The sequence below is a fragment of the Pseudophryne corroboree genome, chromosome 4 (assembly GCF_028390025.1).
Source record: "Pseudophryne corroboree isolate aPseCor3 chromosome 4, aPseCor3.hap2, whole genome shotgun sequence".
NCBI lineage: Eukaryota > Metazoa > Chordata > Amphibia > Anura > Myobatrachidae > Pseudophryne > Pseudophryne corroboree.
This window is the reverse complement of record NC_086447.1, coordinates 842531010-842549941: the sequence shown is the minus strand read 5'-3', so window position 1 is coordinate 842549941 and position 18932 is coordinate 842531010. Positions and strand designations below refer to the sequence as shown.

The window sequence follows — 18932 nt, the reverse complement described above, 5'->3', positions numbered from 1 at the left end:
ATAACTTATTAGAAATTAGCTGTTGTTTATCGGGGGAAACCCACGCTTTATCACACACCTCATTTATTTCCTCAGACTCAGGAAAAACTATTGGCAGTTTTTTCACACCCCACATAATACCCGCCTTTGAGGTATTTGTAGTGTCAGAAAGGTTCAATGCCTCTTTCATTGCCGTGATCATGTAACGTGTGGCCCTACTGGACATTACGTTTGTCTCGTCACCGTCGACACTAGATTCAGTATCTGTATCTGGATCCGTGTCGACCCACTGAGGTAGCGGCCGTTTTAGGGCCCCTGAGGGTGTCTGAGACGCCTGAACAGGCACTAATTGATTTGCCGGCTTTCTCATGTCGTCAACAGTTTTTTGTAAATTGCTGACATTATCACTTAATTGCTTAAACACAATCATCCAGTCAGGTGTCGACTCCCTAGGGGGTGACATCACTAACACAGGCAACTGCTCCGCCTCCACCTCATTTTCCTCCTCATACATGTCGACACACGCGTACCGACACACAGCACACACACCGGGAATGCTCTGATAGAGGACAGGACCCCACTTAGCCCTTTGGAGAGACAGAGGGAGAGTCTGCCAGCACACACCCAGCGCTATATATATACAGGGATAACCTTATATAAGTGTTAATCCCTTATAGCTGCTGTTAATCTAGTTATTTGCTGCCAAAATGCCCCCCCTTCTCTTTTTTACCCTGAATCAGATGCAGTACTGCAGGGGAGAATCAGGGAGCCGTCCTTCCAGCGGAGCTGTGAGGGAATAATGGCGCCAGTGTGCTGAGGAGATAGGCCCCGCCCCTTCACGACGTCCTTAACTCCCGCTTTTTTGTGTAAAATGGCAGGGGAAAAAATACATCCATATAGCCCTGGAGCTATATGTGATGTATTCCTTTTGCCAGCTAAGGTATATGTGTGTTATATTGCGTCTCAGGGCGCTCCCCCCCAGCGCCCTGCACCCTCAGTGACCGGAGTGTGAAGTGTGCTGAGAGCAATGGCGCACAGCTGCGGTGCTGTGCGCTACCTTAGTCTTGAAGACAGGATGTCTTCTGCCGCCGCTTTCACCGGACCTTCGTCTCTTCTGGCTCTGTAAGGGGGACGGCGGCGCGGCTCCGGTGACCCATCCAGGCTGAACCTGTGATCGTCCCTCTGGAGCTAACGTCCAGTAGCCTAAGAAGCCCAATCCACTCTGCACTCAGGTGAGTTCGCTTCTTCTCCCCTTAGTCCCACGATGCAGTGAGCCTGTTGCCAGCAGGACTCACTGAAAATAAAAAAACCTAACTAAACTTTTATTCTAAGCAGCTCTGGAGAGCTACCTAGTTTGCACCCTTCTCGGCCGGGCACAAAAATCTAACTGGCTTGGAGGAGGGTCATAGGGGGAGGAGCCAGTGCACACCACCTGATATCTCAAGCTTTTATTTTGTGCCCTGTCTCCTGCGGAGCCGCTATTCCCCATGGTCCTTACGGAGTCCCAGCATCCACTTAGGACGTTAGAGAAACACATATTTTTAGGAAAAATGTTTGGGAATAGCTCTGGAACTGCTGCAGCACCCTTCCTAATGACTAATTAAGCAATTGGAAATTTCATATTAGCTTAATTAATCCAATTACTCACCTTCTGAAGCGCTGCATCCTCCTCCGGTTCTTCTCTCCACCATCGCAGCAGAGACAGCTTCCAGGGACCGGCCGGGTACAAGATAAGTATTACCCCTAACCCTGCACCCACTACCGCTCACCCTGCACACATTTCCCACACACACTACGACTCAGCCTGCACCTGCTCCCCACACACACTAACACTCACCCTGCTCCTCGCACACACAACCCCTATCCCTGCACTGCTCCCCGCACACACCACCCCTAACCCTGCACCTGCTCCCCGCACACACTACCGCAAACCCTGCACCTGCTCCCCACACACACCACCCCTAACCCTGCACTGCTCCCCACACACACCACCCCTAACCCTGCACTGCTCCTCGCACACACCACCCCTAACCCTGCACTGCTCCCCGCACACACCACCCCTAACCCTGCACTGCTCCCCGCACACACCACCCCTAACCCTGCACCTGCTCCCCGCACACACCACCGCAAACCCTGCACCTGCTCCCCACACACACCACCCATAACCCTGCACTGCTCCCCGCACACACCACCCCTAACCCTGCACTGCTCCCCGCACACATCACCCCTAACCCTGCACTGCTCCTCGCACACACCACCCCTAACCCTGCACTGCTCCCCGCACACACCACCCCTAACCCTGCACTGCTCCCCGCACACACCACCCCTAACCCTGCACCTGCTCCCCGCACACACTACCGCAAACCCTGCACCTGCTCCCCACACACACCACCCATAACCCTGCACTGCTCCCCACACACACCACCCCTAACCCTGCACTGCTCCCCGCACACATCACCCCTAACCCTGCACTGCTCCTCGCACACACCACCCCTAACCCTGCACTGCTCCCCGCACACACCACCCCTAACCCTGCACTGCTCCCCGCACACACCACCCCTAACCCTGCACCTGCTCCCCGCACACACCACCGCAAACCCTGCACCTGCTCCCCACACACACCACCCATAACCCTGCACTGCTCCCCGCACACACCACCCCTAACCCTGCACTGCTCCCCGCACAAACCACCCCTAACCCTGCACCTGCTCCCCGCACACACCACCCCAAACCCTGCACCTGCTCCCCGCACACACCACCCCTAACCCTGCACTGCTCCCCGCACACACCACCCCTAACCCTGCACTGCTCCCCGCACACACCACCCCTAACCCTGCACTGCTCCCCGCACACACCACCCCTAACCCTGCACCGCTCCTCCCACACACCACCCCTAACCCTGCACCGCTCCTCGCACACACCACCCCTAACCCTGCACTGCTCCTCGCACACACCACCCCTAACCCTGCGCCTGCTCCTCGCACACACCACCCCAAACCCTGCACTGCTCCCCGCACACACCACCCCTAACCCTGCGCCTGCTCCTCGCACACACCACCCCTAACCCTGCGCCTGCTCCTCGCACACACCACCCCAAACCCTGCACTGCTCCCCGCACACACCACCCCTAACCCTGCACTGCTCCTCCCACACACCACCCCTAACCCTGCACCGCTCCTCGCACACACCACCCCTAACCCTGCACTGCTCCTCGCACACACCACCTCTAACCCTGCACTGCACCCCAGACACACCACCCCTAACCCTGCACCTGCTCCCCGCACACACCACCCCTAACCCTGCTCCTCGCACACACCACCCCTAACCCTGCACTGCTCCTCGCACACACCACCCCTAACCCTGCACTGCTCTTTGCACACACCACCCCTAACCCTGCACTGCTCCTCACACACACCACCCCTAACCCTGCACTGCACCCCAGACACACCACCCCTAACCCTGCACCTGCTCCCCGCACACACCACCCCTAACCCTGCTCCTCGCACACACCACCCCTAACCCTGCACTGCTCCTCGCACACACCACCCCTAACCCTGCACTGCTCCTCGCACACACCACCCCTAACCCTGCACTGCTCCTCACACACACCACCCCTAACCCTGCACTGCTCCCCGCACACACCGCCCCTAACCCTGCACTGCTCCCCGCACACACCACCCCTAACCCTGCACTGCTCCCCGCACACACCACCCCTAACCCTGCACTGCTCCCTGCACACACCACCCCTAACCCTGCACTGCTCCTCGCACACACCACCCCCTAACCGTGCACTGCTCCCCAGACACACCACCCCTAACCCTGCACTGCTCCTCGCACACACCACCCCTAACCCTGTACTGCTCCCCGCACACACCACCCCTAACCCTGCACTGCTCCCCGCACACACCACCCCTAACCCTGCACTGCTCCCCGCACACACCATCCCCAACCCTGCACTGCTCCCCGCACACACCATCCCCAACCCTGCACTGCTCCCTACACACACCACCCCTAACCCTGCACTGCTCCCTGCACACACCACCCCTAACCCTGCACTGCTCCCCGCATACACTACCCCTAACCCTGCACTGCTCCCTGCACACACCACCCCTAACCCTGCACTGCTCCCCGCACACACCATCCCTAACCCTGCACTCCACACATACTACCCCTAACCCTGCACTGCTCACCGCACACACCATCCCCAACCCTGCACTGCTCCCTGCACACACCACCCCTAACCCTGCACCTGCTCCCCGCACACACCACCCATAACCCTGCACTGCTCCCCGCACACACCACCCCTAACCCTGCACTGCTCCCCGCACAACCACCCATAACCATACACTGCTCCCCACACACACCACCCCTAACCCTGCACTGCTCCCCGCACACACCACCCCTAACCCTGCACCTGCTCCCCGCACGCACTACCCCTAACCCTGCACTGCTCCCCACACACACTACCCCTAACCCTGCACTGCTCCCCGCACACACTACCCCTAACCCTGCACTGCTCCCCGCACACACTACCCCTAACCCTGCACTGCTCCCCGCACACACCACCCCTAACCCTGCACTGCTCCCCAGACACACTACCCCTAACCTGCACTGCTCCCCGCACACACCACCCCTAACCCTACACTGCTCCCCAGACACACTACCCCTAACCCTGCACTGCTCCCCGCACACACCACCCCTAACCCTGCACTGCTCCCCGCACACACCACCCCTAACCCTGCACTGCTCCCCGCACACACCACCCCAAACCCTGCACTGCTCCCCGCACACACCACCCCAAACCCTGCACCTGCTCCCCGCACACACCACCCCTAACCCTGCACTGCTCTCCACACACCACCCCTAACCCAGCACTGCTCCCCGCACACACCACCCCTAACCCTGCACTGCTCCCCAGACACACCACCCCTAACCCTGCACTGCTCCCCGCACACACCACCCCTAACCCTGCACTGCTCCTCGCACACACCACCCCTAACCCTGCACTGCTCCCCGCACACACCACCCCTAACCCTGCACTGCTCCCCAGACACACTACCCCTAACCTGCACTGCTCCCCGCACACACCACCCCTAACCCTGCACTGCTCCCCGCACCCACCACCCCTAACCTGCACTGCTCCCCGCACACACCACCCCTAACCCTGCACTGCTCCTCGCACACACCACCCCTAACCCTGCACTGCTCCCCGCATACACCACCTCTAACCATGCACTGCTCCCCGCACACACTACCCCCCTAACCCTGCACTGCTCCCCGCACACACCACCCCTAACCCTACACTGCTCCCCGCACACACCACCCCTAACCCTGCACTGCTCCCCGCACACACCACCCCTAACCCTACACTGTTCCTCGCACACACCACCCCTAACCCTGCAACGCTCCCCGCACATACCACTCCTAACCCTGCACTGCTCCCTGCACACACCATCCCTAACCCTGCACCCCACACATACTACCCCTAACCCTGCACATCTTCCTGCACAGAACATCTGTGTTAAAAATAATACAGGCTGCCTGCTGTGTTAAATCCGTCCCGTGGGATTTTGCCTGAAATATATCCCATGACCAATTATTTTTTGTTGTTGTTTAAACTGGATACTGTGGGTGTTGGGTGCGCGCATACCCGCGCTAATCTTAAATTGGTTGCGAGTCCACGTAATTTTTTACAGGTAAAACCTCGGCGCCAACTGGACATGGTCCAAAGAGTCTTAAGGTGCCCATCCATCAGCAACTAACTGGACCAATTCTCCATTCTGAAGATGGCTGGGTGATGAGTAAAATCCAAATGTTGGACAATCTCAATTCGCAGATTCCAACCCCAAATTATCGGAAACAACAATTTGGGAGTTTCTAACCTGTTGTATTTTGACAACCTCAGATCAGCATCCAGGAACCAGGGATTTGCCCATTACATGTACAGTATGGGCTATTTATTATATAGATAATAGCAAATCCATTTTAAGGTGCTGATCTTGACCAGATCCATCCATGAAGTAATGTTAGGCGTGCAAATGCAGCACACCAATACTGACCAGCTTTATTTAGCAATGCAATGCGCAGTTCAACACTAGCCTCCAACTCTAAATTTGTCTGCACATTTTGAACGTGCTCCCCCTTCGCTGCGGTTGAACATGGTTTTGCCAAGTTGCAATGTTTCACCTGTTAGATGGATTACCACTAACTCTAAATGAGTCCTAATGTCTTCAGGCAGAAATGCTTTGAATATATTACAAGGATGAATCCAGCAATCTACTACTGCAAACTGACTGCTTCTTCCATGCACATAAGCAAAGTATATCATACTGGTAAAGGGACCCAGCATAAACTGGGTCACCATGGTCTGCTTCTTGCTCTGCCCCATCCAGTCCCCACCCCCTCACTGATCCCACCCACCACATTCCCACTGTATAATTACAGCGGTCCCCCATCCTCACCAACTGGTCTGTTGGGACAGACCTCACACGACTATTATATAACTATTATAAGCTGCTAATTTAGGTTTCCTAGCATTATGTCCCCTCCTTATCTGTTAAACAAATCAATATTAAATCTATTGCAAAGAGATCATCTACTAATTTGCAAAATTCCCCCTAAATTCTACTTCTTAAACAAGAGCCCCACGATAGACCGACACAACAAACTTCAACAAGATTTAAAGCAGATTATATAAATATCATCCACAAAGAAAGGGAAGGTAGGATGGAAATACGGAGCAATTACTATAACATAAGTTATTTTGGAATAACCCCATCATGAACAACCCCACTTACCAGATCTTTCCAGGCTCCCTTGCATAATACATCATGGCAAGAATACGAGCGGACGGCCTTAAAATTGTGATATGTGACTCGTACCTGTAAATTGGAAAAGCTCACAGGTAAATTCATAGTGAAACTGTGCATGTTACTGAATGTATAAGGAGAGTGTACAAATAACATCTTAATATTATTGCAGTTTTATATACAGTACAGACTAAAGAATTGCCAACTGAAACAAAACGTACAAAAAATAAGAATTTACTCACCGTTAATTCTATTTCTCGTAGTCCTTAATGGATGCTGGGTACTCCGTAAGGACCATGGGGAATAGACGGGCTCCGCAGGAGACTGGACACTCTTAAAAGAAAGATTAGGTACTATATCTGGTGTGCACTGGCTCCTCCCTCTATGCCCCTCCTCCAGACCTCAGTTAGGGAAACTGTGCCCGGAAGAGCTGACATTACTAGGAAAGGATTTGGAATCCAGGGTAAGACTCATACCAGCCACACCAATCACACCGTACAACTTGTGATAACTATACCCAGTTAACAGTATGAACAACAACTGAGCCTCATTCAACAGATGGCTCAGAACAATAACCCTATAGTTAAGCAATAACTATATACAAGTATTGCAGAAAGTCCGCACTTGGGACGGGCTCCCAGCATCCACTACGGACTACGAGAAATAGAATTACCGGTGAGTAAATTCTTATTTTCTCCGACGTCCTAGTGGATGCTGGGTACTCCGTAAGGACCATGGGGATTATACCAAAGCTCCCAAACGGGCGGGAGAGTGCGGATGACTCTGCAGCACCGAATGAGCAAACTCAAGGTCCTCCTCAGCCAGGGTATCAAACTTGTAGAATTTTGCAAAGGTGTTTGATCCCGACCAAGTAGCAGCTCGGCAAAGTTGTAAAGCCAAGACCCCTCGGGCAGGCGCCCAAGAAGAGCCCACCTTCCTCGTGGAATGGGCTTTTACTGATTTAGGATGCGGCAGTCCAGCCGCAGAATGTGCAAGTTGAATCGTGCTACAGATCCAGCGAGCAATAGTCTGCTTTGAAGCAGGAGCACCCAGCTTGTTGGGTGCATGCAGGATAAACAGCGAGTCAGTTTTTCTGACTCTAGCCGTCCTGGAAACATAGATTTTCAGGGCCCGGACTACGTCCAGCAACTTGGAATCCTCCAAGTCCCGAGTAGCCGCAGGCACCACAATAGGTTGGTTCAAATGAAACGCTGATACCACCTTTGGGAGAAATTGGGGACGAGTCCTCAATTCTGCCCTGTCCATATGGAAAATCAGATATGGGCTTTTACAGGACAAAGCCTCCAATTATGACACACGCCTAGCTGAGGCCAAGGCCAACAGCATGACTACCTTCCACGTGAGATACTTCAACTCCACGGTCTGAAGTGGCTCAAACCAATGTGATTTTAGGAAATCCAACACTACGTTGAGATCCCAAGGTGCCACTGGAGGCACAAAAGGGGGCTGAATATGCAGCACTCCCTTAACAAACATCTGAACTTCAGGCAGTGAAGCCAGTTCTTTTTGAAAGAAAATAGACAGGGCCGAAATCTGGACTTTAATGGATCCCAATTTTAGGCCCATAGTCACTCCTGACTGTAGGAAGTGCAGAAATCGACCCAGCTGAAATTCCTGTTGGGGCCTTCATGGCCTCACACCAAGCAACATATTTTCGCCATATGCGGTGATAATGTTTTGCTGTCACATCCTTCCTAGCTTTTATCAGCGTAGGAATGACTTCAACCGGAATGCCCTTTTCCATTAGGATCCGGCGTTCAACCGCCATGCCGTCAAACGCAGCCACGGTAAGTCTTGGAACAGACAGGGCCCCTGCTGTAGCAGGTCCTGTCGGAGCGGCAGAGGCCAAGGGTCCTCTGAGATCATTTCTTGTAGTTCCGGGTACCAAGTTCTTCTTGGCCAATCCGGAACGATGAGTATAGTTCTTACTCCTCTCTTTCTTATTATCCTCAGTACCTTTGGTATGAGAGGAAGAGGAGGGAACACATAAACCGACTGGTACACCCACGGTGTCACTAGAGCATCCACAGCTATCGCCTGAGGGTCCCTTGACAAGGCGCAATATCTTTTTAGCTTTTTGTTGAGGCGGGACGCCATCATGTCCACCTGTGGCCTTTCCCAACGATTTACAATCAGCTGGAAGACTTCTGGATGAAGTCCCCACTCTCCCGGGTGGAGGTCGTGCCTGCTGAGAAAGTCTGCTTCCCAGTTGTCCACTCCCGGAATGAACACCGCTGACAGTGCTAGCACGTGATTCTCCGCCCATCGGAGAATCCTTGTGGCTTCTGCCATCGCCATCCTGCTTCTTGTGCCGCCCTGTCGGTTTACATGGGCGACAGCCGTGATGTTGTCTGACTGAATCAGCACCGGCTGGTTTTGAAGCAGGGGTTTTGCTTGACTTAGGGCATTGTAAATAGCCCTTAGTTCCAGAATATTTATGTGTAGGGAAGTCTCCTGACTCGACCATTGTCCTTGGAAGTTTCTTCCCTGAGTGACTGCCCCCCAACCTCGGAGGCTTGCATCCGTGGTCACCAGGACCCAGTCCTGAATGCCGAATCTGTGGCCCTCGAGAAGAGGAGCACTCTGCAGCCACCACAGCAGAGACACCCTGGCCCTCGGGAACAGGGTGATCAGCCGATGCATCTGAAGAAGCGATCCGGACCACTTGTCTAACAGATCCCACTGAAAGATCCTTGCATGGAACCTGCCCAAGGGAATTGCTTCGTAAGAAGCTACCATCTTTCCCAGGACTCGCGTGCAGTGATGCACTGACACCTGTTTTGGTTTCAGGAGGTCTCTGACCAGAGATGACAATTCCTTGGCCTTCTCCTCCGGGAGAAACACCTTCTTCTGTTCTGTGTCCAGAATCATGCCCAAGAACAGCAGACGCGTCGTAGGAACCAGCTGCGACTTTGGGATATTCAGAATCCAGCCGTGCTGTTGCAGCACTTCCTGAGATAGTGCTACTCCGACCAACAACTGCTCCTTGGACCTTGCCTTTATAAGGAGATCGTCCAAGTACGGGATAATTATAACTCCCTTCCTTCGAAGGAGTATCATCATTTAGGCCATTACCTTGGTAAATACCCTCGGTGCCGTGGACAGACCAAACGGCAACGTCTGGAATTGGTAATGGCAGTCCTGTACCACAAACCTGAGGTAAACCTGGTGAGGTGGGTAAATGGGGACATGTAGGTAAGCATCCTTGATGTCCAGTGACACCATAAAATCCCCCTCTTCCAGGCTTGCAGTAACCGCCCTGAGCGATTCCATTTTGAACTTGAACTTCCTTATATAAGTGTTCAAGGATTTCAAATTTAGAATGGGTCTTACCGAACAGTCTGGTTTCGGTACCACAAACATTGTGGAATAGTAACCACGTCCCTGTTGAAGGAGGGGAACTTTGATTATCACCTGCTGAAGGTACAGCTTGTGAATTGCCGCCAGTACTACCTCCCTTTCCTTGGGAGTAGCTGGCAAGGCTGATTTGAGGTAACGGCGAGGGGGAGACGTCTCGAACTCCAGCTTGTATCCCTGAGATACCACTTGTAGAACCCAGAGATCCACCTGTGAGCGAACCCACTGGTCGCTGAAGTTCCGGAGACGGGCCCCCACCGCACCTGGCTCCACCTGTGGAGCCCCAGCGTCATGCGGTGGACTTAGTGGAAGCAGGGGAGGATTTTTGTTCCTGGGAACTGGCTGTCTGGTGCAGCTTTTTCCCCTCTACCCCTGCCTCTGGGCAGAAAGGATGCGCCTCTGACCCTCTTGCCTTTCTGAGGCCGAAAGGACTGTACTTGATAATATGGTGCTTTCTTAGGCTGTGAGTGAACCTGAGGTAAAAAAGTCGACTTCCCAGCTGTTGCTGTGGATACGAGGTCCGAGAGACCGTCCCCAAACAATTCCTCACCCTTATAAGGCAAAACTTCCATGTGCCTTTTAGAATCAGCATCACCTGTCCACTGCCGAGTCCATAATACTCTCCTGGCAGAAATTGACATTGCATTAATTCTAGATGCCAGCCGGCAAATGTCCCTCTGTGCATCCCTCATATATAAGACTACGTCTTTAATATGCTCTATGGTTAGCAAAATAGTATCCCTGTCAAGGGAATCAATGTTATCTGACAGGGAATCAGACCATGCTGCTGCAGCACTACACATCCATGCTGAAGCAATAGCAGGTCTCAGTATAGTACCTGAGTGTGTATACACAGACTTCAGGATAGCCTCCTGCTTTCTATCTGCAGGCTCCTTTAAGGCGGCCGTATCCTGAGACGGCAGTGCCACCTTTTTTGATAAGCGTATGAGCGCCTTGTCCACCCTAGGGGATGTTTCCCAACGCAACCTGTCCGTTGGCGGGAAAGGGTACGCCATTAGTAACTTCTTAGAAATCACTAATTTCTTATCTGGGGAACACCACGCTTCTTCACACAATTCATTTAACTCATCAGATGGGGGAAAAGTCACTGGCTGCTTTTTCTCCCCAAACATAATACCCTTTTTAGTGGTAACCGGGTTAATGTCAGAAATGTGCAACACATTTTTCATTGCCGTAATCATGCATCGGATGGCCCTTGTGGATTGTACATTTGTCTCATCCTCGTCTACACTGGAGTCAGACTCCGTGTCGACATCTGTGTCTGCCATCTGAGGTAGCGGGCGTTTTTGAGCCCCTGATGGCCTCTGAGACGCTTGGGCAGGCGCGGGCTGAGATGCCGGCTGTCCCAAAGCTGTTACGTCATCGAACCTTTTATGCAAGGAGTTGACACTGTCGGTTAATACCTTCCACATATCCATCCACTCTGGTGTCGGCCCCACAGGGGGCGACATCACACTTATCGGCTCCTGCTCCGCCTCCACGTAAGCGTCCTCATCAAACATGTCGACACAGCCGTACCGACACACCGCGCACACACACACACAGGGAATGCTCTGACTGAGGACAGGACCCCACAAAGTCCTTTGGGGAGACAGAGAGAGAGTATGCCAGCACACACCAGAGCGCTATATAACAGAGGGATTTACACTAATACAAAGTGAATTTCCCCCCAATAGCTGCTTATATCACCTTTTGCGCCTAAATTTATGTGCCCCCCCTCTCTTTTTTACCCTTCTCGTAGTGTATACTGCAGGGGAGAGCCTGGGGAGCGTCCTTCCAGCGGAGCTGTGAAGAGAAAATGGAGCTGGCTGTGCTGAGGAAGATAGCCCCGCCCCTTCAGCGGCGGGCTTCTCCCGCTTTTTTAATAATATTTATGGCGGGGGATTAGGCACATATACAGTTTATAACTGTATTATGTGCATTTTGCCAAAAAGGTATACATATTGCAGCCCAGGGCGCCCCCCCCCCCCCCAGCGCCCTGCACCCACCAGTGACCGGAGCGTGTGGTGTGCTGTGGGAGCAATGGCACACAGCTGCAGTGCTGTGCGCTACCTTATTGAAGACAGGAGTCTTCAGCCACCGATTTTCTCCTGGAATCTTCCGTCTTCTGGCTCTGCAAGGGGGACGGCGGCGCGGCTCCGGGAACGGACGATCGAGGTCGGGCCCTGTGTTCGATCCCTTTGGAGCTAATGGTGTCCAGTAGCCTTAGAAGCACAAGCTAGCTGCAAGCAGGTAGGTTTGCTTCTCTCCCCTCAGTCCCTCGTAGCAGTGAGTCTGTTGCCAGCAGATCTCACTGAAAATAAAAAACCTAACAAATACTTTCTTTTCTAGTAAGCTCAGGAGAGCCCACTAGGTGCATCCAGCTCTGGCCGGGCACAGATTCTAACTGAGGTCTGGAGGAGGGACATAGAGGGAGGAGCCAGTGCACACCAGATATAGTACCTAATCTTTCTTTTAAGAGTGCCCAGTCTCCTGCGGAGCCCGTCTATTCCCCATGGTCCTTACGGAGTACCCAGCATCCATTAGGACGTCAGAGAAAATAAGAATTTACTTACCGATAATTCTATTTCTCGTAGTCCGTAGTGGATGCTGGGGACTCCGTCAGGACCATGGGGGAATAGCGGCTCCGCAGGAGACAGGGCACAAAAGTAAAAGCTTTAGGATCAGGTGGTGTGCACTGGCTCCTCCCCCTATGACCCTCCTCCAAGCCTCAGTTAGGATACTGTGCGCGGACGAGCGTACACAATAAGGAAGGATTTTGAATCCCGGGTAAGACTCATACCAGCCACACCAATCACACTGTACAACCTGTGATCTGAACCCAGTTAACAGCATGATAACAGCGGAGCCTCTGAAAAGACGGCTCACAACAATAATAACCCGATTTTTGTAACAATAACTATATACAAATATTGCAGACAATCCGCACTTGGGATGGGCGCCCAGCATCCACTACGGACTACGAGAAATAGAATTATCGGTAAGTAAATTCTTATTTTCTCTAACGTCCTAAGTGGATGCTGGGGACTCCGTCAGGACCATGGGGATTATACCAAAGCTCCCAAACGGGCGGGAGAGTGCGGATGACTCTGCAGCACCGAATGAGAGAACTCCAGGTCCTCCTCAGTCAGGGTGTGCCCCTGACCAAGTATCAGCTCGGCAAAGTTGTAAAGCCGAGACCCCTCGGGCAGCCGCCCAAGATGAGCCCACCTTCCTTGTGGAATGGGCATTTACATATTTTGGCTGTGGCAGGCCTGCCACAGAATGTGCAAGCTGAATTGTACTACACATCCAACTAGCAATCGTCTGCTTAGAAGCAAGAGCACCCAGTTTGTTGGGTGCATACAGGATAACAGCAAGTCAGTTTTCCTGACTCCAGCCGTCCTGGAAACTATATTTTCAGGGCCCTGACAACATCTAGCAACTTGGAGTCCTCCAAGTCCCTAGTAGCCGCAGGTACCACAATAAGCTGGTTCAGGTGAAACACTGACACCACCTTAGGGAGAAACTGGGGATGAGTCCGCAGCTCTGCCCTGTCCGAATGGACAATCAGATATGGGCTTTTTTGAGACAAACGCCGCCAATTCTGACACTCGCCTGGCCGAGGCCAGGGCCAACAGCATGGTCACTTTTCCTGTGAGATATTTCAAATCCACAGATTTGAGCGGTTTAAACCAATGTGATTTTAGGAATCCCAGAACTACGTTGAGATCCCACAGTGCCACTGGAGGCACAAAAGGGGGTTGTATATGCAGTACTCCCTTGACAAACTTCTGGACTTCAGGAACTGAAGCCAATTCTTTCTGGAAGAAAATCGACAGGGCCGAAATTTGAACCTTAATGGACCCCAATTTGAGGCCCATAGACACTCCTGTTTGCAGGAAATGCAGAAAAAGACCGAGTTGAAATTTCTTCATGGGGCCTTCCTGGCCTCACACCACGTAACATATTTTCGCCACATGTGGTGATAATGTTGTGCGGTCACCTCCTTCCTGGCTTTGACCAGGGTAGGAATGACCTCTTCCGGAATGCCTTTTTCCCTTAGGATCCGGCGTTCAACCGCCATGCCGTCAAACGCAGCCGCGGTAAGTCTTGGAACAGACATGGTACTTGCTGAAGCAAGTCCCTTCTTAGCGGCAGAGGCCATGAGTCCTCTGTGAGCATCTCTTGAAGTTCCGGGTACCAAGTCCTTCTTGGCCAATCCGGAGCCACGAGTATAGTTCTTACTCCTCTACGTCTTATAATTCTCAATACCTTGGGTATGAGAAGCAGAGGAGGGAAGACATACACCGACTGGTACACCCACGGTGTTACCAGAAACGTCCACAGCTATTGCCTGAGGGTCTTTTGACCTGGCGCAATACTTGTCCAGTTTTTTGTTCAGGCGGGACGCCATCATGTCCACCTTTGGTCTTTTCCAACGGTTCACAATCATGTGGAAGACTTCCCGATGAAGTCCCCACTCTCCCGGGTGGAGGTTGTGCCTGCTGAGGAAGTCTGCTTCCCAGTTGTCCACTCCCGGAATGAACACTGCTGACAGTGCTATCACATGATTTTCCGCCCAGCGAAAAATCCTTGCAGTTTCTGCCATTGCCCTCCTGCTTCTTGTGCCGCGCTGTCTGTTTACGTGGGCGACTGCCGTGATGTTGTCCCACTGGATCAATACCGGCTGACCTTGAAGCAGAGGTCTTGCTAAGCTTAGAGCATTGTAAATTGCCCTTAGCTCCAGTATATTTATGTGGAGAAAAATCTCCAGACTTGATCACACTCCCTGGAAATTTTTTCCCTGTGTGACTGCTCCCCAGCCTCTCAGGCTGGCCTCCGTGGTCACCAGCATCCAATCCTGAATGCCGAATCTGCGGCCCTCTAGAAGATGAGCACTCTGTAACCACCACAGGAGAGACACCCTTGTCCTTGGAGATAGGGTTATCCGCTGATGCATCTGAAAATGCGATCCGGACCATTTGTCCAGCAGATCCCACTGAAAAGTTCTTGCGTGGAATCTGCCGAATGGAATCGCTTCGTAATAAGCCACCATTTTTCCCAGGACTCTTGTGCAATGATGCACTGACACTTTTCCTGGTTTTAGGAGGTTCCTGACTAGCTCGGATAACTCCCTGGCTTTCTCCTCCGGGAGAAACACCTTTTTCTGGACTGTGTCCAGAACCATCCCTAGGAACAGCAGACGTGTCGTCGGAAACGGCTGTGATTTTGGATATTTAGAATCCACCCGTGCTGTCGTAGAACTACTTGAGATAGTGCTACTCCGACTTCCAACTGTTCTCTGGACCTTGCCCTTATCAGGAGATCGTCCAAGTAAGGGATAATTAAGACGCCTTTTCTTTGAAGAAGAATCATCATTTTGGCCATTACTTTGGTAAAGACCCGGGGTGTCGTGGACAATCCAAACGGCAGCGTCTGAAACTGATAGTGACAGTTCCGTACCACGAACCTGAGGTACCCTTGGTGAGAAGGGCAATTTGGGACATGGAGGTAAGCATCCTTGATGTCCAGGGACACCATATAGTCCCCTTCTTCCTGGTTCGCTATCACTGCTCTGAGTGACTCCATCTTGATTTGAACCTTTGTATGTAAGTGTTCAAAGATTTCCCATTTAGAATAGGTCTCACCGAGCCGTCTGGCTTCAGTACCACAATATAGTGTGGAATAATACCCCTTTCCTTGTTGTAGGAGGGGTACTTTGATTATCACCTGCTGGGAATACAGCTTGTGAATTGTTTCCAATACTGCCTCCCTGTCGGAGGAAGACGTTGGTAAAGCAGACATCAGGAGCCTGCGAGGGGGAGACGTCTCGAATTTCCAGTCTGTACCCCTGGGATACTACTTGTAGGATCCAGGGGTCCACTTGCGAGTGAGCCCACTACGCGCTGAAACTCTTGAGACGACCCCCCACCGCACTTGAGTCCGCTTGTACGGCCCCAGCGTCATGCTGAGGACTTGGCAGAAGCTGTGGAGGGCTTCTGTTCCTGGGAATGGGCTGCCTGCTGCAGTCTTCTTCCCTTTCCTCTATCCCTGGGCAGATATGACTGGCCTTTTGCCCGCTTGCCCTTATGGGGACGAAAGGACTGAGGCTGAAAAGACGGTGTCTTTTTCTGCTGAGATGTGATTTGGGGTAAAAAAGGTGGATTTTCCAGCTGTTGCCGAGGCCACCAGGTCCGATGGACCGACCCCAAATAACTCATCCCCTTTATACGGCAATACTTCCATGTGCCGTTTGGAATCTGCATCACCTGACCACTGTCGTGTCCATAAACATCTTCTGGCAGATATGGACATCGCACTTACTCTTGATGCCAGAGTGCAAATATCCCTCTGTGCATCTCGCATATATAGAAATGCATCCTTTAAATGCTCTATAGTCAATAAAATACTGTCCCTGTCAAGGGTATCAATATTTTCAGTCAGGGAATCCGACCAAGCCACCCCAGCGCTGCACATCCAGGCTGAGGCGATCGCTGGTCGCAGTATAACACCAGTATGTGTGTATATACCTTTTTAGGATATTTTCCAGCCTCTCAGCTGGCTCCTTGAGGGCGGCCCTATCTGGAGACGGTACCGCCACTTGTTTTGATAAGCGTGTGAGCGCCTTATCCACCCTAAAGGGTGTTTCCCAACGCGCCCTAACTTCTGGCGGGAAAGGGTATACCGCCAATAATTTTCTATCGGGGGAAACCCACGCATCATCACACACTTCATTTAATTTATCTGATTCAGGAAAAACTACAGGTAGTTTTTTCACACCCCACATAATACCCTTCTTGTGGTACTTGTAGTATCAGAAATATGTAACACCTCCTTCATTGCCCTTAACATGTAACGTGTGGCCCTAAAGGAAAATACGTTTGTTTCTTCACCGTCGACACTGGAGTCAGTGTCCGTGTCTGTGTCGACCGACTGAGGTAAATGAGCGTTTTACCGCCCCCGACGGTGTTTGAGACGCCTGGACAGGTACTAATTTGTTTGCCGGCCGTCTCATGTCGTCAACCGACCTTGCAGCGTGTTGACATTATCACGTAATTCCTTAAATAAGCCATCCATTCCGGTGTCGACTCCCTAGAGAGTGACATCACCATTTCAGGCAATTGCTCCGCCTCCTCACCAACATCGTCCTCATACATGTCGACACACACGTACCGACACACAGCACACACACAGGGAATGCTCTCATAGAGGACAGGACCCCACTAGCCCTTTGGGGAGACAGAGGGAGAGTTTGCCAGCACACACCAAAAACGCTATAATTATACAGGGACAACCTTTATATAAGTGTTTTTCCCTTATAGCATTTTAATATATATATACATATCGCCAAATAAGTGCCCCCCCCCTCTCTGTTTTAACCCTGTTTCTGTAGTGCAGTGCAGGGGAGAGCCTGGGAGCCTTCCCACCAGCATTTCTGTGAGGGAAAATGGCGCTGTGTGCTGAGGAGAATAGGCCCCGCCCCCTTTTCGGCGGGCTTCTTCTCCCGTTTTTCTGAGACCTGGCAGGGGTTAAATACATCCATATAGCCCCCAGGGGCTATATGTGATGTATTTTTAGCCAGAATAAGGTACTATCATTGCTGTCCAGGGCGCCCCCCCCCCAGCGCCCTGCACCCTCAGTGACCGCTGCTATGAAGTGTGCTGACAACAATGGCGCACAGCTGCAGTGCTGTGCGCTACCTTATGAAGACTGAAGAGTCTTCTGCCGCCGTTTCTGGACCTCTTCACTTTTCGGCATCTGCAAGGGGGTCGGCGGCGCGGCTCCGGGACGAACCCCAGGGTGAGACCTGTGTTCCGACTCCCTCTGGAGCTAATGGTGTCCAGTAGCCTAAGAAGCCAATCCATCCTGCACGCAGGTGAGTTCACTTCTCTCCCCTAAGTCCCTCGTAGCAGTGAGCCTGTTGCCAGCAGGACTCACTGAAAATAAAAAACCTAACAAACTTTTACTCTAAGCAGCTCTTTAGGAGAGCCACCTAGATTGCACCCTTCTCGGCCGGGCACAAAAATCTAACAGAGGCTTGGAGGAGGGTCATAGGGGGAGGAGCCAGTGCACACCACCTGATCCTAAAGCTTTTACTTTTGTGCCCTGTCTCCTGCGGAGCCGCTATTCCCCCATGGTCCTGACGGAGTCCCCAGCATCCACTTAGGACGTTAGAGAAACATACAGTATTAAGTTTGAATAACGTGATATAATATTTTACTGGTGTTAGTGTATTAAGAAGATGTTATGGCTTGAAACAGTCAGCAATAATTTAGTGTCCTGCAAAAAGATTTCCTTATAAGTTAACAAACTGCATTTCCCTATTAATACTTTAGAAAACAAATGAAAATCTAATATTTAGTACACAGTGCAGTAAAAAAAAAAAAAAACACCATTTAAAAGAAATAAAGGGAAATGAAAGTTCACCGTGCGCCGGCCACGTAACCACAGCCCTTCAGATCACAGTGTAGCAGTGCACTTTTCTTTCCCGTTTTGGAAGTGGTACAGAGTCAAGCGGTATCACATCCATAGTGAAGTATCAAATGATTTTAATATCTATATTTAGCGCTTGGATACGGAGATCCATTACAGTAATGCATGTGTTGTACAGGAGTTCAGAAAGTCCCTCCGCAGTGAGCGTTGGCTGCAGGTTGTGGGAGGCCAGACAGGGACAAAGCCAGTGGGAAATCACAGAGACAACAGAGACCCTGCAGCACAATTGTTTAAAAACAATTACTTAGCACACATTCTCTGCAGTGAGAC

At 51.9% G+C, this 18932-nt stretch overlaps 1 protein-coding gene across 2 annotated transcripts in view; it reads right to left on the bottom strand.

Annotated features, from left to right (window-relative positions):
- The window catches only part of TRMT6 (tRNA methyltransferase 6 non-catalytic subunit), a 163431-nt gene that overhangs the window by 60065 nt on the left and 84434 nt on the right, over positions 1–18932 (bottom strand). For both annotated transcript variants that reach the window (XM_063918599.1, XM_063918600.1), the window contains exon 5: positions 6777–6860. In XM_063918599.1, coding sequence (XP_063774669.1) covers positions 6777–6860 — 84 coding nt within the window. The remainder of the gene's footprint in view (positions 1–6776; positions 6861–18932) is intronic.